The sequence below is a fragment of the Neoarius graeffei genome, chromosome 17 (genome assembly GCF_027579695.1).
Source record: "Neoarius graeffei isolate fNeoGra1 chromosome 17, fNeoGra1.pri, whole genome shotgun sequence".
NCBI lineage: Eukaryota > Metazoa > Chordata > Actinopteri > Siluriformes > Ariidae > Neoarius > Neoarius graeffei.
Window position 1 is genome coordinate 20562519 of NC_083585.1, and position 23472 is coordinate 20585990.

The 23472-nt window shown below is 47.1% G+C and overlaps 1 protein-coding gene across 1 annotated transcript in view; it reads left to right on the top strand.

Moving 5' to 3' along the window:
• LOC132901439 (L-amino-acid oxidase-like) overlaps positions 1 to 22131 on the top strand; it is a 48296-nt gene extending 26165 nt beyond the window's left edge. Inside the window, exons 4-7 of the mRNA XM_060943835.1 lie at positions 9370 to 9571; positions 9658 to 9726; positions 9812 to 9945; positions 19929 to 22131. Coding sequence (XP_060799818.1) covers positions 9370 to 9571; positions 9658 to 9726; positions 9812 to 9945; positions 19929 to 20688 — 1165 coding nt within the window. The 3' untranslated portion in view covers positions 20689 to 22131. The remainder of the gene's footprint in view (positions 1 to 9369; positions 9572 to 9657; positions 9727 to 9811; positions 9946 to 19928) is intronic.
• Positions 22132 to 23472: the final 1341 nt, after the last annotated feature.

The window sequence follows — 23472 nt, forward strand, 5'->3', positions numbered from 1 at the left end:
ACCCCCACGTCCTCCTCCTGGTCCGGGAACAGAGGTGGCTGGAACCCGAATTGGCACTGGAATGGCGACAGCTTGGTGGCCGATGACTGCAGGGTGTTGTGGGCGTACTCTGCCCATGGCAGCCAGGTGCTCCACGATGTTGGGTTATCCATGGCCAGGCCTCGCAGGGTGGTTTCCAGGTCCTGGTTGAGCCTCTCCGTCTAGCCATTGGACTGTGGGTGGAACCCAGAGGAGAGGCTGGCAGTGGCTCTGATGAGCTTGCAAAACCCGTGCCACACTCGGGAGGAGAACTGGGGCCCCCTGTCAGAGACGATATCCTGTGGGAGACCAAAGACTCGGAAGATGTGATTGAACATTAGTTTAGCTGTTTCAAGGGCAGAAGGGAGCTTGCACACTGGTATAAAGCGGCAGGCCTTGGAGAATCTGTCAACTATGACCAAAATGACAGTGTTACCTTGTGACTCAGGGAGACCCGTGATGAAGTTGACTGCCACGTGGGACCAGGGACGCCGGGGAATGGTCAGAGGATGCAGGAGGCCCTGGGGATGCTGTCGTGGGTTCTTGCTTCTGGTGCACACCTCGCAGGAAAGGACGAATGACCTTACTTCCTTCTCCATGCTTGGCCACCAGAAGCGTCTTCTCAAAAAGTCCAGGGTCCTTCAAGCTCCCGGGTGGGCGGTGAGAGGGGACAAGTGACCCCACTGGAGAACCTTGGCCCGGGCTTGATGTGGGACATACAAGAGGCCTGGTGGCCCCATCCCAGGACCGGGGTCCTGGCGTTGGGCTCGTCAGACGGCCTCCTCAATACCCCAGCGGACAGGGGCCACAATCCAGGACACAGGGACAATAGGCCCAACTTCGCTCTCCCTGTTGGTGGGAGCGAACAGCCTGGAAAGCGCGTCAGGTTTGGTGTTTTTGGAGCCGGGGCGGTATGATAGGGTAAAGTCGAACCGACTGAAAAACAAGGCCCACCTAGCCTGTCGTGGATTGAGTCTCTTTGCTTGCTGGAGGTACTCCAGGTTCTTGTGGTCCGTCCAGACCAAAAATGGATGTTGCGCTCCCTCCAGCCAGTGCCTCCACTCCTCAAGGGCCAGTTTAACTGCTAGCAGTTCTCGATCCCCCATGTCATACCGGGACTCCGCAGAACTCAGGCAGTGGGAGAAGTATGTGCAGGGGTGCAACCTTCCTTCCGAGCGTTGAGAGAGGACCGCGCCGACGCCGCTGTCCGAGGCATCTACCTCGACGATGAAGGGTTGTGAAGGGTCCGGGAGGACCAGAATGGGTGCCGTGCAGAAGCGGTGCTTGAGGTCTTTGAACGCCTTTTCCGCCTGAGGAGACCAGACATACGATCCACCTGTCCCTTTGGTGAGGTCCGATATGGGCGCTGCTACAGAACTAAAGTTCCTGATAAACTTGCGGTAGAAGTTTGCAAATCCTAAGAACCGCTGAACCTCTTCGACGGACTTGGGGGTGGGCCAGTCCCGGACGGCCAGGGTCTTGGCTGGATCCATCTGGAGTTGGCCTGTCCGTACAATAAAACCCAGAAAGGAGACCTCGGGAACATGAAATTCGCATTTCTGGGCCTTAGCGAACAGATTGTTCTGTAGCAGCCTCTGGAGAACCTGGCGGACATGGTGGCGGTGCTCCTGCATGGTCTTGGAAAAGATTAGGATGTCGTCGAGGTAGACAAAAACGTACTGGTTAATCATGTCCCTCAAGACGTCGTTGATTAGGGCAGGGGTGTCCAAACTGATCCATAAAGGGCCGTGTGGCTGCAGGTTTTCATTCCAGCCATGCAGCAGCACACCTGACTTGGCTCATTCAATCAACTGAACTGTCTTCACACAGTCAAATACTTGCAGCCACACCCACCCTTGGTTAAAGGGTGGGTGTGTCAGTTGATTGAATAAGCCAAATCAGGTGTGCTGCTGCATGGCTGGAATGAAAATCTGCAGCCACACGGCCCTTTATGGATCAGTTTGGACACCCCTGGATTAGGGCCTGAAAAACAGCTGGTGCGTTGGTGAGTCCGAAGGGCATCACCTGGTACTTGTTAAAGGCAGTCTTCCACTCGTCTCCCTGTCGGATACGGATGAGGTGGTATGCGTTCCGTAAGTCCAATTTGGTGAAGACAGTGGCGCCTTGGAGCAGATCAAACGCTGTGGACATCAGAAGAAGGGGATAGCGGTTGCATACAGTGATCTTGTTCAGACCCCTGTAATCAATACATGGCCGGAGCCCCCCATCCTTCTTGCCGACAAAGAAGAAGCCGGCACCAGCGGGTGAGGTGGAGGGTCGAATGAACCCAGAGGCCAAGGCGTCCTTGATGTACTCCTCCATGGCCTTGCGTTCTGGCTGAGAGAGGGAAAACAGTCTGCCATGAGGAGGGGTAGTCCCAGGGAGCAAGTCGATGGCACAGTCGTAGGCACGGTGCGGAGGAAGAACGGCGGCCCTGCTCTTGCTGAAAACTTCCTTGAGATCCCAGTACTCTGTGGGAACTTGAGATAACTCGGTGAGATCAGGAGGTTCGGCAGGAGACACAGGAGAGCTAGAGATCAGACAAGAGGCATAGCAAGCAGGACCCCACTCCACAACCTGGCTAGTGACCCAGTCTATACGAGGGTTGTGGTGGGTGAGCCAAGGAAGACCTAGAATAACTGGGAACTCAGGTGAAGGAATCAGGTGCAGGGATATTTCTTCCTTGTGACCTTGAGACTGGAGGAAGACTGGAGAAGTTACTTGGGTGACTCTTCCGTCATCTAAGGCTTGGCCATCCAGGGCAGACACAGACAGTGGGACTTCAAGAGGAGCAGTCGGGACATTGATACTTTGGGCAAAGTGAACATCCATAAAGTTTCCAGCCGCCCCAGAGTCTAACAAGGCTTGACAAGAGTGGACGGACTCACCCCAGGAGATGGAGACCGGGATGTAGACTCCTTGGCCAGGAAGTTCAGGAGAGAGGGTGGGCCCCGTCACAACCCTCCCTCGGCTGGACGGGGCGGTCCTTTTCCCGAGAGCTCGGGACATGATGCTCAGAAATGACCAGGCTTGCCACAGTAGATGCAGCACTTGTCCCTCCTTCTGCGCTCCCTCTCAGCTGCGGAGAGACAAGTACGGCCAACTTGCATGGGCTCTGGACAGTCACTGGAGGAGGTAGATGGGCTCCAGGTCGAGGCAGTGAGGCCGGGTAAGCTCAGGACTCGGCGGCGCTCTCTAATCCTGTTGTCAAGATGAGTAGAATGTGAGATCAGAGTTTCGAGGTCACTTGGGCATCCGATAGAGGCCAGGCCGTCTTTGATGGGGTCAGACAAAGCATGGTGAAAGGCTGAAACCAGGGCTGCTTCGTTCCATCCGCTGACTGCTGCGAGCGTCTGGAACGCGATGGCATAGTCCGCGACGCTTTCTTCTTGCCGGATGGACATGAGCTTCCTGGCTGCGTCTTTACTGGTGTCTGCCTGATCGAAGACACGAAGCATCTCCTCCATAAACAACTTGAAATCAGAGCACTCGGGTCCCTGTCTCTGCTAAATGGCCGTTGCCCAAGCTCATGCCTTACCAGCTAACAAGGTTATCACAAAGGCAATCTTGCAGCGATCCGTAGTGTAGCTGGTAGGCTGAAGCTCAAAGGTGAGTTGGCACTGGGTAAGGAAGTCCCGGCACTCACCGTGCTTGCCGTCATACCTCTGAGGTGTAGGAAGGCTGGGTTCACGAGGTGAAGGAGACAGCGTGGCAGGAGGCACTGGAGCGGGAGCAGATGGTGGAGCAGGAGCTGGATCAGGATGAGGAGATGCAGGCAGAGGAGTCAGCTGTGCCAGGGTTTTCCCAATTTGCTGAAGCAGTACCTCGTTGCGAGCAAGGGCCTCACGTTGGCTCGTAAGTGTTCGTCCATGGTAACTCCAAAGTGTGTTAAAGAAGCCATAATTCCCTGAAGGTTAGCCGGGTAGACCGTTGAAGACGCCTCTGCTGAGTCGGTCATGACGGAGTCTTTCTGTTAGGGTTTTGCTGGGATTCGAACCCGGGTCGTTGGTGTGATAATCCAGCAAACCCCCACTAGGCCACCAGGGGGATGACTCAAGTGCAGAGGCGTGAGGCGAAAGTAGAGTATCAAAAAAATAGTTTATTTACACTATTTACAATCCAATGGAAAAAACAAAAAGAAAATCCAAAAGCTCAGAAGATAAACCAAAATAAAAATATCCAAAGGTAAAATGTCCAAAAACAAAAGGAAAGGCAAAATGCTGAACGCTCAGAAGATCAAAAAGGTACGAAGTCCAAAGAAAGCAAAAATATCAAAAACACAAGGGCACAGGCAAGATACGTGGGACAGAGGAAACTAGCACTAGACAGCATAGCATAAAGACTCCGTGACAAGGGAACAAACAGAGGGGTATTTATACACAAACAAATTAAGGAACAGGGCAGGGCAGGAAACAGGCAATCAAGACAAACACAAAACACAGTGGCGGCCTCTAGAGGCCAAAACAAACATGACAAGATAAACATAACAGCGGCCTCTAGAGGCCAAAACAGTCCCAGTCCTAACAGTTGTACCTTATAAGTATACAGTGGAAATTATAATTTTATTAAATGCAGTGTACATGCTTAATCAAGTGCAAAATTAATTGCTCACATGACATTAATGAGAAAATGGGCCACTCTATAAATGCGTACACATAATCCTGAGTAAGTGCAATTTACCTACACTAACAAAAAAATTGGTCCCCTATGGGTCCATGTGGCTACTGCTTATAAATAAAATTGTTTTCTGATCCCATGTCCATACAGTAAATATAGCATATATATTTACTTTATGAGGCAGTAGCCACAAAAATGAAGTGTAATCCAAAAATGAACAATTTAAAAATCACAGAAGTAAAATATACCAAGTGTCTGTACTTTATACAACCCCGATTCCAAAAAAGTTGGGACAAAGTACAAATTGTAAATAAAAACAGAATGCAATGATGTGGAAGTTTCAGAATTCCATATGTTATTCAGAATAGAACATAGATGACATATCAAATGTTTAAACTGAGAAAATGTATAATTTAAAGAGAAAAATTAGGTGATTTTAAATTTCATGACAACAACACATCTCAAAAAAGTTGGGACAAGGCCATGTTTACCACTGTGAGACATCCCCTTTTCTCTTTACAACAGTCTGTAAACATCTGGGGACTGAGGAGACAAGTTGCTCAAGTTTAGGGATAGGAATGTTAACCCATTCTTGTCTAATGTAGGATTCTAGTTGCTCAACTGTCTTTGGTCTTTTTTGTCGTATCGTCCGTTTTATGATGCGCCAAATGTTTTCTATGGGTGAAAGATCTGGACTGCAGGCTGGCCAGTTCAGTACCTGGACCCTTCTTCTACGCAGCCATGATGCTGTAATTGATGCAGTATGTGGTTTGGCATTGTCATGTTGGAAAATGCAAGGTCTTCCCTGAAAGAAACGTCGTCTGGATGGGAGCATATGTTGCTCTAGAACCTGGATATACCTTTTAGCATTGACGGTGTCTTTCCAGATGTGTAAGCTGCCCATGCCACACGCACTAATGCAACCCCATACCATCAGAGATGCAGGCTTCTGAACTGAGCGCTGATAACAACTTGGGTCGTCCTTCTCCTCTTTAGTCCGAATGACACGGTGTCCCTGATATCCATAAAGAACTTCAAATTTTGATTCGTCTGACCACAGAACAGTTTTCCACTTTGCTACAGTCCATTTTAAACAAGCCTTGGCCCAGAGAAGATGTCTGCGCTTCTGGATCATGTTTAGATACGGCTTCTTCTTTGAACTAATAGAGTTTTAGCTGGCAACGGCGGATGGCACGGTGAATTGTGTTCACAGATAATGTTCTCTGGAAATATTCCTGAGCCCATTTTGTGATTTCCAATACAGAAGCATGCCGATATGTGATGCAGTGCCGTCTAAGGGCCCGAAGATCACGGGCACCCAGTATGGTTTTCCGGCCTTGACCCTTATGCACAGAAATTCTTCCAGATTCTCTGAATCTTTTGATGATATTGTGCACTGTAGATGATATGTTCAAACTCTTTGCAATTTTACACTGTCAAACTCCTTTCTGATATTGCTCCACTATTCATTGGCGCAGAATTAGGGGGATTGGTGATCCTCTTCCCATCTTTACTTCTGAGAGCCACTGCCACTCCAAGATGCTCTTTTTATAACCAGTCATGTTAATGACCTATTGCCAGTTGACCTAATGAGTTGCAATTTGGTCCTCCAGCTGTTCCTTTTTTGTACCTTTAACTTTTCCAGCCTCTTATTGCCCCTGTCCCAACTTTTTTGAGATGTGTTTCTGTCATGAAATTTCAAATGAGCCAATATTTGGCATGAAATTTCAAAATGTCTCACTTTCGACATTTGATATGTTTATGTTCTATTGTGAATACAATATCAGTTTTTGAGATTTGTAAATTATTGCATTCCGTTTTTATTTACAATTTGTACTTTGTCCCAACTTTTTTGGAATCGGGGTTGTATTATTCTACTCTTACCTCTTACAGTTTTCGAAAGTGAAATCTCCAAACCGAGGCTGACATGCACACGCTGTCACCATGACCCAAACTCTTATTTCCCGGAAAAGGCCCGGCGCTAGAGCTCAGTGGTCTCAATACTCTTTTTGACAACTTCCAGTCACAACTCGGAAGTGCGTCACATCTACATCGCACATGGGACCACTGGCTGAAGGTGAGGAAAGGGGGATGACCTGGAGTATATTTTAAAATAGGAATGCACTTTCCCTCGGTAATAAGCATTAACATGTCTGAAAGCGATCTCTTTAGTCTAGTCCATTTATTTCGAATGGTGAGCCGAATTGTATCCACTCACTGGCCATTTTAATCGGAACCCCTGTATGCACATGCGCAGTGTGCTATTGTTACACCCATTCTTACAACAGGATGACATAGTGGCTACAGCCTCTATGAGGCAGTAGCCATAACAAACATTGAAACAAATATTAAATAACAAAAAGTGTACACTCAAAATGAAAAAAATGCACAACTATTAAACACGTATGCCTAATCATAAGAAGTAACAAGAACAGAGCTGAAATCATAGCCTGTGCAGATCAATAGGAAACCATAGGATGTGATTTCATGTTGATGAGTGTCTCAAAATCAGGATGGTGTGACTGGAAATATCTGTTGATTCACTCTGAACTGCAAAGCAGTTATATGCTGTAGCAACCAGTGGGCATGTTCGATGGCTTGTTCAGGAGACGTTGCACAAACAAGCCAGTCATCCAAGTATGGGAGTATCCTTATACACTCTTTCTGAAGTGGCTCCAACACAACCTGAACACATTTTGAGAAGACCCTTGGCGCCAAGGAACGGCCGAAGGGAGGAACTCTGAACTGATAAGTGTTTCCCATTAACAAAAAATGAAGGAACCTTCTGTGTTCTGCAGTATTAGGAGTATGAAAATTGGTATCCTCCAAATTTATGGTCACAAACCAATCTTGACTTGTGGCCACTTGCAGCACCTCCATTGTGTGCAACATCCAGAAGGGAAGGGCTTTTAGAAACTGATTCTAAAAACAAAAAACACTGGCTTGCACCAAGATGCTCAAGGCAATGCCACACTAGCTGGCAATGACACCCACAGCAAGCAATGCAAGCTCAAGGACTTCTGTTACTAATGGGTCTGATGATGGCATGGTGAGCAAAGACTGCAATACGACCAGCACGTGTGCTAGCAAGTTGGATACCTGACCAAGAAAAATGGTGGAGTTGTAAGCATGGGAAAGGAACTCTTCCATGTGGTGACCAAGGGAGGGTGAGACCAAGTCAAGACCAGGACAAGACCAGTGGATGTGAAGGGGGGTGGGGAAGGGTGACGGCCATTAATGGTAACAAAACTTTCGATTTAGCAATGAGTCACGTTATTGGTTGCATTTGAAGCAGGAAGTTTTTCATCCAATCACAATAATGATGTTAACAAATAAATCACACAATGTATAGGCAATTTAGTGAAATCCTCACAGTTGTGGTTTTGACCAGTCTTGAAATAAAATCCAGAGTCCTCTATGTCTAAGACCAAGACAAGACCAAGTAAAAATGCAGTCAATTCCGAGACAAGATCTTCAAAAAATGGTCTTTTTGACCAAGACTGGTCTCAAGTACTACAACGCTAACAAGTGTTGCCAGGCAAAACAAACCTCGCCCAGCAGTCTGGCCTATTCACCTTACAAGGTGAATCTGTGAGCTTCAGTTTGACATTTCAAGGTTAAGATTCATGGTGCTAAACGAAAGCTCATATGGGACTACCTATATGTTGATAATGGTAATATTTCTCAATCATCAGCTGTCAGGTTATAGTCCTATGACCATCCATGACCTTGAGTTTGACATTTCGGAGTCATTCAAGGTCAAAGGTCGTGGTGGCAACTGAAAGCCCATATGGGACTTTCTATATGTTGATAATAAGTATCTCTCTATCTTGAACCGTTTCCCAGTTATGAGCCTCTGAAAACCTGTGACCTTGACCCCTGATATTTGACCCCCAACCAATAAGAAAACTATGAGAGATACCCCATCGTGTAGCATATCAATGAAAGCAGAATTGAAAGATGAACATTTTGGATTTGGTTTGAAGTTAATGGGATGAATATGAAGGAAGATGGGGTGGCACGGTGGTGTAGTGGTTAGCACAGTCGCCTCACAGCAAGGAGGTCCTGGGTTTGAGCCCAGCGGCCGACAAGGGCCTTTCTGTGTGGAATTTGCATGCTCTCCCCATGTCTGCATGGGTTTCCTCCGGGTGCTCCGGTTTCCCCCACAGTCCAAAGACATGCAGGTTAGGCTAATTGGTGGCTCTAAATTGACCATAGGTGTGAGTGTGAATGGTTGTTTGTCTCTGTGTCAGCCCTGTGATGGCCTGGTGACTTGTCCAGGGTGTACCCCGCCTCTCGCCCATAGTCAGCTGGGATAGGCTCCAGCTTGCCTGCGACTCTGTAGAACAGGATAAGTGACTACAGATAATGGATGGATGGATGGATGCATGGATGGATGAAGGAAGATATCGCAAAAAACCCCTAATTTTCACCTTTTTGGTGACCTTGACCGGAAGACCCTCAAAATGTTGGAGGTTCTATTTGAGACCAATGCCCATCTATCCTGAAAGTTTCATGAAAATTGGTCCAGGTGTTTTCTTGTAATGTTGCTAACAAAAAAACAAAGAAACAACAACAAAAAAAAGAAACCCCACCAAAACCAATACCTCGCCCCCTGGAGGACTCCGTCCCGGGCAAGGTAAAAACACCTTTAAAGTCTCTGCTTCACTTTGAGAATTGTTGGTTTACAGGTATTTCAGGTCATATTAATGCATACCTTCTTTCTGTTTCCAGGATTCTCATGAATGTCACATTACAGCTGGGTCTGAAACTGAACAAATTCATCGAAGAAGACATAAATACTTACTATTACATCAGGGGGCTCCTTCACAAAACTTATAAAGTGAAACAGAATCCTGATGTGTTAAACTACCCCTTAAGAGAGGAGGAGAAAGGAAAATCGGCCATTGAACTTTTCAGCGAATCCTTGTCGAAGGTCAGTAAGAAGGAGCAGATATTAACCTTTTTTTTTTTTTTTACGTTTCATTATCTTGACTGAAAACAATTTTCATTGTTTTCTAGATACGAGAATATGTGAAATCAAATGGCTGCAATGCAATGATAGCCAAGTATGAGTCATACTCCCTTAAGGTAATGAACCTATAACCTGAATTATTCAAGCTTAAGTTAAACCTAATTAGATTGGTTATGAACAAATGTGTGTTTAATTGAACAGGAGTATTTGGTGAAAGATGTTAACATGAGTAAAGGAGCCTTGAGCATGATTGGAGACATCCTTAATGATAGCAGCTACTATTACATGTCTCTCATGGAAAGTCTGTACCTGGAGTCTGATGTAAATGATACGACGTAAGTATATTTTAATAAAATGTGCAGCAGAGGTGGACAAATTGCTAATCAGTGTGCCCAGGACATGCATATTACTTATCAGTTGCGTATCAGGGTTTTTTTTTAAATTCCTATGGACAAGGTGGCACGGTGGTGTAGTGGTTCGCGCTGTTGCCTCACAGCAAGAAGGTCCAGGTTCGAGTCCCGTGGCTGGTGAGGGCCTTTCTGTGCGGAGTTTGCATGTTCTCCCTGTGTCCGTGTGGGTTTCCTCCGGGTGCTCCGGTTTCCCCCACAGTCCAAAGACATGCAGGTTAGGTTAACTGGTGACTCTAAATTGACCGTAGGTGTGAATGTGAGTGTGAATGGTTGTCTGTGTCTGTGTGTCAGCCCTGTGATGACCTGGCGACTTGTCCAGGGTGTACCCCGCCTTTCGCCCGTAGTCAGCTGGGATAGGCTCCAGCTTGCCTGAGACCCTGTAGAACAGGATAAAGCGGCTAGAGATAATGAGATGAGATGTCATACCATAGAATAAACCACCTGCCAAAGTGGCTAGTGGGACTAAAGTCATTACCCGCCAAAGCCGAATTTTACCCGCATTTGGCGGGTGGGCGGGTGCTAATGTAAAGCCCTGATCTAAGTATAAAAAATATGTATCATTTTAATCATTGACAAATCACTGTAGTATAAGAGGAATAAAACCCTTAGGGACATGCTGTTAAAGGAAAATAATCAACTTCGGGGTTGTAACAATAAATCTGCTTTGCAACATTGATGGTTTTCCTAAAATAGCAACCCTCACCATGTTTTATTCTTTACGTCTCAGTTACATTAGTTATCACTAACACAGTATGGACTCACCTACTCATTTATGGAGTTTTCTGTATTTTGACTCTTTTCTACATTGTAGAACAATACTGAAGACATCAAAACTATGAAATAACATCTGGAACATATACTCACTGGCCACTTTATTAGGAACACCCATCCACCTGCTGTTTGATGCAGTTCTCTAATCAGCCGATCCCTTGACAGCAGCACGATGCATCAAATCATGCAGATACAAATCAAGAGCTTCAGTTAATGTTCACAATGTTCAAACATCAGAACGGGAAAAATTGCGATCTCAAAGCGTGACTTTCTTTCACTGTGGCATGGGTGTTGGTTTGAGCCAGATGGACTGGTTTGAGTATTTCAGAACCTGCTGATCTCCTGGGGTTTTCACACACAACAGTCTGTAGAGTTTACACAGAATGGTGAGAAAAACAAAAAACATTCAGTGAGTGAGCAACAGTTCTGTGGGTGGAAACAAACGCCTTGTTGATAAGAGAACTCGGAGGAAAATGGCAGATTGGTTCGAGCTTTTTGGCCAGGAAGGAGATAGTAACTCTTTACAACCGTGCTGAGCAAAAAAGCATCTCAGCATGCAACAGCAGAAGACGACATTGGGTTCCACTCCTGCAGCCAAGAACAGGAGTCTTAGAATCAAGAACAGGTTCCTATTAAAGTGGCCGGTGAGTGTATATGGAATTATGTGTTAGACAAAAAAGTGTGGAAAAAAAGAAAGAAAAAACATTGAATTAGAAGGTGTGTCCAAACTTTTTACTGGTACTGTAGCTGCAGATGTCACAGGTCATGAATCATCGTGTTTTGCCCTCAACAAAAAGATTAAAAGACTTTGGTTAAAATGTTGGCTATAGCTGTGGGTGGTGTCTCGTCACACACAAACCATCATCTGAAAGTGATTAGCATCTTCATTTTTGTGACTCTGTGTTGTGTTGCACTGAACTGTTTTGCTCAGTCAGTTTGTAACTAATTACTTTGCCGAGTAAAAATCTCACTAACAGCCAGACCATGTTCTTAGTTCCTTTGCCAAAGTCATCAGGGAGAACATTTTTATCTTTCTCTACTAGCTGGTTCTGCAAGAGCCGACTGAACCTGCTTGTCCATAGGAATCTCATCTCATTATCTCTAGCCGCTTTATCCTGTTCTACAGGGTCACAGGCAAGCTGGAGCCTATCCCAGCTGACTACGGGCGAAAGGCGGGGTACACCCTGGACAAGTCGCCAGGTCATCGCAGGGCTGACACATAGACACAGACAACCATTCACACTCAGATTCACACCTACGGTCAATTTAGAGTCACCAGTTAACCTAACCTGCATGTTTTTGGACTGTGGGGGAAACCGGAGCACCTCGAGGAAACCCACGCGGACACGGGGAGAACATACAAACTCCGCACAGAAAGGCCTTCGCCGGCCACGGGGCTCGAACCCAGACCTTCGTGCTGTGAGGCGACAGCACTAACCACTACACCACCGTGCCGCCCCATTCGTTAACGTCTCAGATAAAATCAGTGATACGGTAACCTGCGGTTAATGAACGAAGCAACAAAGTTGCTGACGACTGACAAGTGCACTATGTGGCGGCATATAGCTGGAGTTTCAAACCCTGCTTCTCAGGGAAAAAGGGGCAGAGATGATCAGGGCCGGGGCAGCATTTTAAAATCACCGAGGTCCATGATGCGCAAAGCACGCACCGAAAACTTTTCAACATATTTAAATGAGAGGGGTGAATTACACTGTGGCAGTGGGGGCGTGGCCAAGCAGCAGTCTGTGAATGGAGGGCAGGGTCAGGGAAGGTAAGTGGCTAGGTCATTACACCTGATGTCAATTTGTGTGTGTGTGTGTGTGTGTGTGTGTTGCAGGGATGGAGTATAAAGGGAGGGGGAAAGGAGAGAAGAGCAATTCGATCCCTGACCACAACACGTGTGCGTGCATGAAAGAAAGAAAGAAAGAAAGAAAGAAAGAAAGAAGGCAAGCTGAAAAGCTCAATAAAGTGCGTGTGTGTGAACACGAACTCTCGCCTGCCGTGCTTCTGTGCTCCACCCACATCGGGGATTACTACAGTGGTGCTGAAACCCGGGACGCACAGAAGGGAACCACCCCATGGAGTCCTCCCCGTTCAAAGAGCTCATCATTGCCCTCGCTACCGCCCAGCAGAACCAGCATCAAGAGCTGATCACCCTCCGGAAGGAGCAGCAGCAGCACTTTGAAGCCTTGATGCTGGCCCAGCAGGAAGCTTGCCAGGCGTTCCGGCACCGGCTCACGTCAGCAGGGCTGCCGGCCACCGCTGCCGCCACCCTCACGAAGATGGGACCGCAGGACGATCCGGAAGCGTTCCTCTCTCTCTTTGAGCAAGCAGCCGAGGCGTGGGGGTGGCCGCTGGAGCAGCGCGCGGCGCGCCTCCTCCCGCTCCTGACTGGCGAGGCGTAGCTTGCAGCGCAGCAGCTCCCTGCTGACAGCCGGCTGGTCTATGCGGACCTGAGGAAAGCCATCCTGCAGCGGCTCGGCCGCTCCCCGGAGCAACACCATCAGCGCTTCTGGACGCTGACACTGGAGGAGGTTGCCCGGCCGTTTGCATTCGGCCAGCAACTCCGGGACGCCTGCCGGCGGTGGCTGAGGGTGGAAGACCGTGACGGTGATGAGATCATCGATCTGGTTGCACTGGAGCAGTTCATCTCTCAACTTCCGGAAGGAACGGCGGAATGGGTCCAGTGTCACCGCCCGGCGTCGCTGGAACGAGCCATCGAACTGGCGGAGGACCATCTGGAGACGGCTCCGACGGCAGGCAGACGAGGCGTCTCCCCTCGATTCTCTTCTCTCTCTTCCCCCCTTGTCTCTTGTCCCCCTCCCCACCCTGTTCCCCTGCCACGAAGGCGGCGGCTGGCTCCTCCCCAGCCGGCCCGTCGCACTCGTGGTGTCCTCCCATCTCCCTTTTCTGTGTCTGCGTTGTCTCCCCCTCAGGTGAGTGACACCCATAACACCAGTGCAGAGGGAAAGCCTGGGCCGGTGTGCTGGCGCGGCGGGGAATCGGAGCGTCTCCAGAGTCAGAGCCCCGCAAGGGAGGTGGGGGCTGTCATCCGGATCCCCGACGCGCCAGAAACCGCCCCCGATCGGGCCGGAACATATCGTGTACCGGTGAGTATTCAAGGGGATACATATCACGCTTTGGTGGATTCTGGTAGCAATCAGACCTCAATTCACCAACGCCTGGTGCAAGGTGAGGCATTGGGGGGAGCACATGCGGTGAAGGTGTTGTGTGTGCACGGGGATGTTCACCATTACCCTCTAGTGTCGGTCCAGATTCTATTCCGGGGCCAAACGCATAAAATGAAGGCGGCGGTTAATCCTCGCCTTACCCACTCGTTGATCTTGGGTACTGATTGGCTGGGATTTAAAGAATTAATGGAGTATTTAATACGTAGTGGGTCCTGCCCTAGTAGTTCACGGGAAGATCCTGGTGTGGCATTGGCTGGAGAAGCTGTCACAGAGCCGTCTGTGTCACCACCGCGTCAGAGTGAGGAGCACCCCGCTCCTCCTCCCTCTCTCGGGGAGTCCCTTGGGGATTTCCCATTAGAGCAGTCACGAGACGAGAGACTGCGGCATGCGTTTGACCAAGTGAGAGTAATCGATGGTCAAACTCTTCAGCCAAGCGCGGCACCAACCTTCCCCTATTTTGCCATTATTAAGGATAGATTGTACTGAGTGATGCAGGACACTCAAACTAAGGAACGAGTAACCCAGTTGTTAATCCCAAAGAGCCATAGGGAACTCATATTCCATGCAACTCACTTTAATCCCATGGCCGGACACTTGGGGCAAGACAAAACACTAGCCCGAATAATGGCCCGGTTCTATTGGCCAGGGATTCGTGGGGATGTCCGTCGGTGGTGTGCGGCGTGCCGTGAGAATGCCAATTAGTAAATCCCGCGGCCACTCCAAAAGCGCCGTTGCGCCCTCTTCCTCTAATCGAGACCCCGTTTGAGCGAATTGGGATGGATCTCGTCGGGCCATTAGATCGGTCAGCACGGGGATATCGCTTTATTTTAGTTCTAGTGGACTATGCAATGTGATATCCGGAGGCAGTGCCTCTCCGCAATATCTCAGCACGCAGTATTGCGGAAGCGCTCTTCTGCATTATCTCCCGGGTCGGGATTCTGAAAGAAATCCTGACGGACCAAGGCACCTTGTTTATGTCACGCACACTGCGCGAGCTGTTTGGGTTACTGGGGATTAAGTCTATCCGCACCAGTGTATATCACCCACAAACAGATGGATTAGTAGAGCGATTCAACCAGACACTCAAAAACATAATCCGGAAATTCGTTAGTGAAGATGCGCGTAATTGGGATAAGTGGCTCGAACCCCTGTTGTTCGCAGTACGAGAGGTCCCACAAGCCTCCACAGGGTTTTCTCCCTTTGAATTATTATATGGGCGTAAGCCGCGTGGCATTCTGGATGTGCTGCGGGAAAATTGGGAGGAGGGACCTTCACCGAGTAAAAATGAAATCCAGTACATTCTTGACCTGCGCGCAAAACTCCACACCCTCACGCAATTAACCCAGGAGAATTTACAGCAGGCACAAGAACGTCAAAGCCAGCTGCATGACAGGAGCATGCACCTTAGAGAATTCACGCCGGGAGAAAAAGTACTCGTATTATTGCCCACGTCGAGTTCTAAATTAGTCGCCAAGTGGCAAGGGCCCTTTGAGGTCACACGGCGAGTCGGGGACGTCGACTATGAGGTAAAGCGAACGGATAGGGGCGGGGCACTGCAAGTCTACCACCTCAACCTTTTAAAACGCTGGAATGAGGGGGTCCCCGCGGCTTTGGTGTCGGTAGTCCCAGAGAAGGCGGAACTGGGGCCGGAGGTAAAAAGGATAACATCTCAGGCCACTCCGGTCCCTTGTGGAGACCACCTCTCGCCGACCCAACTCACGGAGGTAGCCAAGTTGCAGAAGGAATTTTCCGACGTGTTCTCGCCCCTTCCGGGTTGTACCCACCTCATAGAACACCACATCGAAACGCCCCCGGGGGTGGTAGTGCGTAGCCGCCCTTACCGCTTGCCCGAACACAAGAAAAAGGTGGTTCGGGATGAACTCAAGGCCATGCTCGAAATGGGCATAATCGAGGAGTCCCACAGTGACTGGAGCAGCCCAGTGGTCCTGGTTCCCAAGACTGATGGGTCAGTCCGGTTCTGTGTGGACTATAGAAAGGTCAACGCGGTGTCTAAATTTGACGCGTACCCAATGCCTCGCATTGATGAGTTGCTTGATCGGTTAGGCGCTGCTCGGTTTTATTCGACACTGGATCTAACCAAGGGATATTGGCAGATCCCCTTGACTCCTCTATCCCGAGAGAAAACGGCCTTTTCCACACCGTTTGGTTTACACCAATTTGTCACGCTCCCCTTTGGGTTATTTGGGGCGCCCACTACGTTCCAGCGGCTTATGGACAGGGTCCTCCGCCCTCATGCTGCCTACACGGCCGCCTATCTAGACAACATAATAATCTACAGTCATGATTGGCCGCGGCACTTGGAACACCTGAGGACTGTTCTAAAGTCGCTGAGGTGAGTGGGCCTCACAGCTAACCCGAAAAAGTGTGCAATTGGGCGGGTGGAAGTACGGTATCTGGGGTTCCACTTGGATCATGGGCAGGTGCGTCCCCAAATTAACAAGACTGCAGCGATTGCGGCCTGCCCGAGGCCCAAGACCAAAAAGGAGGTGAGGCGGTTCTTGGGGCTGGCTGGCTATTATCGTAGGTTTATACCTAACTATTCAGACGTCACCAGCCCGCTAACCGACCTCACTAAAAAGGGGGCTCCAGATCCGGTCCAGTGGACGGAGCAATGCCAACAGGCCTTCTCAGAGGTAAAAGCTGCACTGTGTGGGGGGGGCCACTTTTTCACTCCCCTGACTTCTCTCTCCCCTTTATTTTGCAGACTGATGCATCGGACAGGGGGCTGGGGGCCGTTCTGTCCCAGGAGGTGGAGGGTGAGGAGCGCCCGGTGCTGTACATCAGCCGAAAGCTGTCGGTGCGCAAAAGCAAGTACAGCACAATTGAAAAGGAGTGTCTCGCCATCAAGTGGGCGGTCCTTGCCCTCCGATACTACCTGCTGGGATGCCCTTTCACTCTCTGTTCGGACCACGCGCCCCTCCTGTAGCTCCACCGCATGAAGGATGCCAATGCTCGGATCACCCGTTGGTATCTCGCTCTCCAGCCATTTAAGTTCGAGGTGATCCACAGGCCAAGGGCACAGATGGTGGTGGCAGACTTCCTGTCCTGTCGGTGGGGGGGAGTCAGCTTCAGGCCGGATGGCTCCCCGGCCTGAGTCGGGCGGTGGGGGGTATGTGGCAGCGGGGGCATGGCCAAGCAGCAGTCTGTGAATGGAGGGCGGGGTCAGGGAAGGTAAGTGGCTAGGTCATTACACCTGATGTCAGTTTGTGTGCGTGTGTGTGTGTGTGTGTGTGTGTGTGTGTGTGTGTGTGTGTGTGTGTGTTTGTTGCAGGGATGGAGTATAAAGGGAGGGGGAGAGGAGAGAAGAGGAATTCGCTCCCTGACCACAACACGTGTGCGTGCATGAATGAAAGAAAGAAAGAAAGAAAGCTCAATAAAGTGTGTGTGTGTGTGTGTGAACACGAACTCTCGCCTGCCGTGCTTCTGTGCTCCACTCACATCGGGGATTACTACATACACATCACACAAGAGATCTATTCCTGAAATTACTTTTAATGGTGTTTGAACTGAATATCATCAGTTTTGGAAAAAAAAAATCATGTATGTGGCAAGAGTAAGAACAATTTAAGCTTGTTTAATGGTTTGATCTGGCCCAAGCAATGAGGACAAAAGATCCCCTAACCATGTAGCCTATGGAACAAAGATACATTAACAATCTGGCATCCGTTACACCTACACACAGAAAAATTCTGGGGAAAAAAATCAGTATACACCACCATGTTTTAGGCAAAGTTATCCAAGGCAAACATAAGTTGAAACTTTCCACTCAACTTATCAACTTACGGCCTGCTGGAAGCCTCAGGTCACAAAGACCATTTTTCATGGACCATTCAGACTCATCTGATGAAGAATGTAATGAGGACATTTAATTTCTCTCTCTACACATGTTCTCACACACACACACTATTAATAGATAATGCATAATATACATAATAATACTTTATAATACACAATATTTGCATATCAAAACATCAAATGTTGTTCAATGATAAATGTTTTGAATTGGACTTTTAATATTAGAATCAGTTCAGTTGTACTGAATGTTATTTTTCATATTATACAATATTTCCTATTGTAAGGGGCTTGAATTTGAGTTCAATAAACAGAATACTCTGTTTATATTTTTGTCTGAATTGGTTGCATGTTTTCATATAGGGAGCTACCTAACAGCACTGAATACTTGAGTGCTACTGTAGAGATACATTATACGCTGCCATTCATAATTAAGTCTAGATCTTCCGAACTTAATGTATCATGGTGAAGAAAAAACTGCGATTTCCTGGCAACAAAATTGTGGCTAGTGAAAAGGCTGAATGGCTAGTGACTCGGGAAAACCACTAGCCACAGTGGCCGGTGAGCAAATAAGTTAATGTAAAGCCCTGACTTAGATGATAGTTTAATGTTGAAACAAATTCCTGTTATCACTTAGACTACAGAAGCGATAAACAGCTGTTCCCTCACCAGCCTCTCTTTTTTCCTCTTGAATTTTGGCCCTGGTCACACTACAGCTCGCGATGGGTTTGCGAACACTTGGCGATGAAAAATTGGTCGCATCGCCACCAATCGTCCGATGCACAATGAATGTTCTCCAAGCTTCATGGGTTGTTTTCTGTTGTGTTTCTGCCTCGTGAGTGGCCAAAAATGTCACGAAAAATTTGTGAAATTTGGTGGCGATGTTTTCATCAGCAGCGAATACTCACAGATGGGTTTGGGAATACTTCCCGAAGCTCGTAGAACCTTCGTCAAGCCTCTTGAGATGTATTTGTCTTGAATCCATATCCCGATGCTTGCAGGGGCTTCGGCTACACAGCAGCGAGGCATAGCCTAACCTTCCCCGAGACTTAAAGTGTATTTCCATTCAGGGATCCTTCGCTGAGGTTTGTAATTGGTTTGGCGAAGGGTTCATGAATATTCAACAAATGTTTGGTGACGGTTGGATGACGCATTTGTGATCGTCGCTGATTGGTTGGCACTGATGCTGTAATGCATGGTTGAAATCTATTGAGCAAGGCATTGGCGATCATTCTCCTGCCAGACAAAACCCTCAATCATGCCTCCTCAGAAAAACACCAGATCTCCTCAAACGAATATCGTCAAGTGTTCGCCTGCTGTGTGACCACAACTTTTGGTCAAAGCCCAGTTGGGATACCCGCACTTCTGAAGTGCTTCCTTGATGTGTTTTTGCTCCTTCTCTTTTCCCTCTACCGTTGTAGGAATGTTCTGAGCCCTGTGATGTAAGGTCCTAATGACCCCCAATTTGTGTTCCGGTGGGTGGTGAGAGTACTGGTCTGTGTGTGTGGGTTTCCGGTAGACGTCGATGCTAAGGTTTCTGTCTTGTTTGATGTGCATGCCACAGTCCAAAAACTTTTGGATAGCCCAAAAACTGCCTAATTTTCATCGAAAACCCATCGTAAAGGATTGCAAGCTGTAGTGTGACTGTAGCCTTAGACAAAAACGCAGCTTGTCATGTTACCAAGAAACCAGAAAGCACAAAACATCTCTGTTCTGAAGACTTTCCTGTGGTTGGGAAACTTACTGACTATTACAAAGTGCTGACACTGGAGACTCTTTCCATAAATGTTAAATAAACATCCTCCTTACCATAATCTCCTGACCATTATTAACAGTTACACAGTATGTCTTTGTTAAGTAACACCACGTTTATTATTAGACTTAGATTATGTATTGAATGTCCTGAGTGTCTGCCGTACAAGCTCCAATGAATTAGCCATTGCTATAGAAATGATAAAGTATTAGATCAAATGAATGACTGACTGTAAACCCGTGATTTAAATTACAACTGGCATGACTGTCAGAGCTGCTGTTATGGACAATTAATCAACACCTTGTGACCAATCAGATTCAAGAATTCAACAGGGGTATAAATTTAAGTTTTTTTTATATTATGTTTTTTTTTCTCTCCAGATATTATGAGATCTCGGGTGGCTTTGATAATTTAACCAACAAGTTTTCTGAACTCCTGAATGCCACAGTCCTCCTCAACTCAAAAGTCAAAAGCATCAGTCAGACAGAACGCAACGTGACTGTGTTTTATGAACAAGAGCACAAGTCATCCTTTTTGACCCAGCAAACGTTTGACTACGTCTTGGTGACAGCGACAGCAAAAGCCACTCTCTTCATCAAATTCCAGCCTCCACTGACATCCTTGAAGATGGAGGCCCTACGCTCAGTGCACTACTCCAGCTCCACCAAGGTTGTGCTGAGCTTTAGCCGCAGGTTCTGGGAGGAGGACGACAACATTTTTGGTGGCAGAAGCATTACAGATTTGCCCTCACGCTTCATCTACTACCCCAGCCATAGCTTCCAGGGGAAAGGAGGAGCCCTCCTGGCCTCCTACACCAGCTCGGATGACTCTACGCTCTTCCAAGGAATATCCGATGAGCTGAAGTCATTGGTGCTGAACGACTTGATGAAGATCCACGGAGAGCAGATCCAGGAACTCTGCACTGGAGGCGTTGTGAAGAAGTGGGGGTTGGATCCATACAGCCTTGGAGCCTTTGCTGTCTTCACCCCTTATCAACAATCTTACTATGCTAAAGCTCTGGCCATGAACGAGAACAGGATTTATTTTGCTGGGGAACATACAGACATGCCTCATGGCTGGATTGAGACTGCTATGAAATCTGCTCTCAGAGCAGCTAGGAACATAAACAATGCTGTATAACAAGAAACTCTACAACTAAGAATTTGGTTCATGTTGGCACACAAATGGTTTAAAGCAGAGGTAATTGTACTGTGCGGTGTGAAGTAAAAGAATGATTTTTGAAGGAATAGCAGTGGGGGGATGAGTGTGATGGAAAATATAAAAAAAGTATATATTTAAATGAAACCTGCCAAGCTTTATATATTTTAAATGCAAGAGCTCCACATTTTAACAACAGAACACAAAAATATGCCAAAACAGCAGTCTTTTTTCCCCTTATACAAAATAAAAACGCCTGACGAGCTAATCAATGTGTGATTCCAAAACGATTGAACGTTGTGCAGGTTATTTGACCTCTCAGCTTGAAAGATGTGCTGATGCGTCATTTTTTAAGTTCATTGATATTATATAAAGTCGATCAATGTGGCTCCAATTTAACGATCATTACGGAAGTATAAGTAATCAGTTAAAGCGAGACGACCTTTCGATTTCATAAAATCGCTGACATTTAGTGCCCTCTACTGTAAAATTTGGTCATTGTGATGTATGTTTATTTCTGTAATATCTCACCAAATATCAGGCCATTCTGTGGCTGGGAAGTTATTTAATTTGAGGGGATTAAAGCAAATAATGTGCATGAAATTACTCACTTTGTGCAGTCAAGCAGACAGAGGAAGTCCGTGTGCGCATGCGCAGGTTTACCTTTGATCACACCGAGGTGCTCGCTGACTGCCGATATTTATTAGTTTCGTCCTGCGTTTCATTTCCTTCGCAACATAACGTCTTTTCTTCTCGCTTTCTGTTACTGTAGTCGGTCTTTCACGTTTTATTCGCACACCCACGTCCTCCATTTTTCTCTCCTGTTTCAAATTTGTATCCCACAATGCCTTGCATGAACAGGGAAAGCCCACCACATCATGCATGACATAGTATCTTGAATTGGGTCATGGTGAAGCAGGAAAAAATAGCAGCGAATTTAGGGCCACGTGGCCTTAAATTCATTAATTGCTCAATTAAAAAAAACAAAAAAAAACAAATGAAATTGGAAGTCTGTGATTCGAATTCAGTAGCTTTCGGTCCACTAAACAAAAATAACTGGGTGTCGGGGAAAATTCTTTCTATGACCTACACTTGAAAAATCTGAAAGGCAGTCTAGCTTTAACTGTATTTATTACAGAGGCCACTGAAATGTTTGAGCTGAAATTTATTCAGGTTTCCCAACTGAAAGGGGAAAAAGGCTGAAAATTTTGACAAGGGGAAAAAAAAACCCACTAGGCTGACAATGTGGTGTAAAATCTCACAGTTACGAACAGCTTTGATAATCTTTATACCTGGAAAGTGATTTGAAATGTTGTTTGTTTGCTTTGCTATGATGGTCAGAAAGCATCCCTGTTTCAGGAGGGACATACAGTAGACAAATGATTTGTTAAAGCATTATACTGATAATAAATGGTTATGTTTGTATTATTATTATTATTCTCTGCCTTATACAACTCCTCCTTAACTGGAAATAAAATAAAGTAAACAAAACCACAGTCTTATAATACAGTAGTATTATAAGACTGTGGTTTTGTTTACTTTATTTTATTTTCCAGTTAATAGTCGTCAGTAATTTGGCTTTTTTTTTTAGGGGATTTCTGGGAAGTGGGTCTTATGGGGAAAAAACTTTTCAGTACGTCAGGCTTAGATCAGTGTTTATGGGCCATTCTCAGAAAATATTATGAGTAATAGTAAAAACATTTAAAAGAAAATTGTGTACACTAATTTGTTACATTATCTCATCTCATTATCTCTAGCCGCTTTATCCTTCTACAGGGTCGCAGGCAAGCTGGAGCCTATCCCAGCTGACTACGGGCGAAAGGCGGGGTACACCCTGGACAAGTCGCCAGGTCATCACAGGGCTGACACATAGACACAGACAACCATTCACACTCACATTCACACCTACGCTCAATTTAGAGTCACCAGTTAACCTAACCTGCATGTCTTTGGACTGTGGGGGAAACCGGAGCACCCGGAGGAAACCCACGCGGACGCGGGGAGAACATGCAAACTCCACACAGAAAGGCCCTCGCCGGCCCCGGGGCTCGAACCCAGGACCTTCTTGCTGTGAGGCGACAGCGCTAACCACTACACCACCGTGCCGCCCCCGTATTGATATTATATAGCATATTTTTGCAATATTCGCATCCTATTGTACATTCTATGTACATATTCATAGTATATTATTTAAGGTATGTGTATATAACCACTACACCACCGTGCCGCCCCCTAATTTGTTACAATTCCTGTAAATATATTTAATAGACAAATAAAGCATATTTCATGAAGTCACAAAGGAAGAGATCTCATTATTATGAAAAAATAATGCCCAGTTGTTGTCTTTACCATTACCCATAATGTCTTTACCGTTACCCTAGAGCAGGGTTTCCCAAAGTGTGGTGGGGGTGCGCGAGCTGCCACTAGGGGGTGCGCAAGATAAAAAATGCAATGGCGATTTTTAACTCCTCTTCTACGCCGTAACGGTTCTGCAGTAGTTTGTGGCTTCATTCATTCATTCATTCATTCATTCGCGATGCTCAACTGGTTGAAATCAGCAAAACTAAATGCGCCACCAGAAATCAGGGATGAAGGAGGAGAAACCCCAACAGATAGGGAGGAATCGGGGGCAATTGGTGAGGAGGAGAGAAGAGAGGGAGACGGGATTGCAGCGGATGTGGGAGAAGATTCGCAACCCCTTTGAAGTTTCCCTCCCTGTCCCGCAGCTGACGTTTCCCCAGCAGGAACAGCTGATCGAACTGTCAA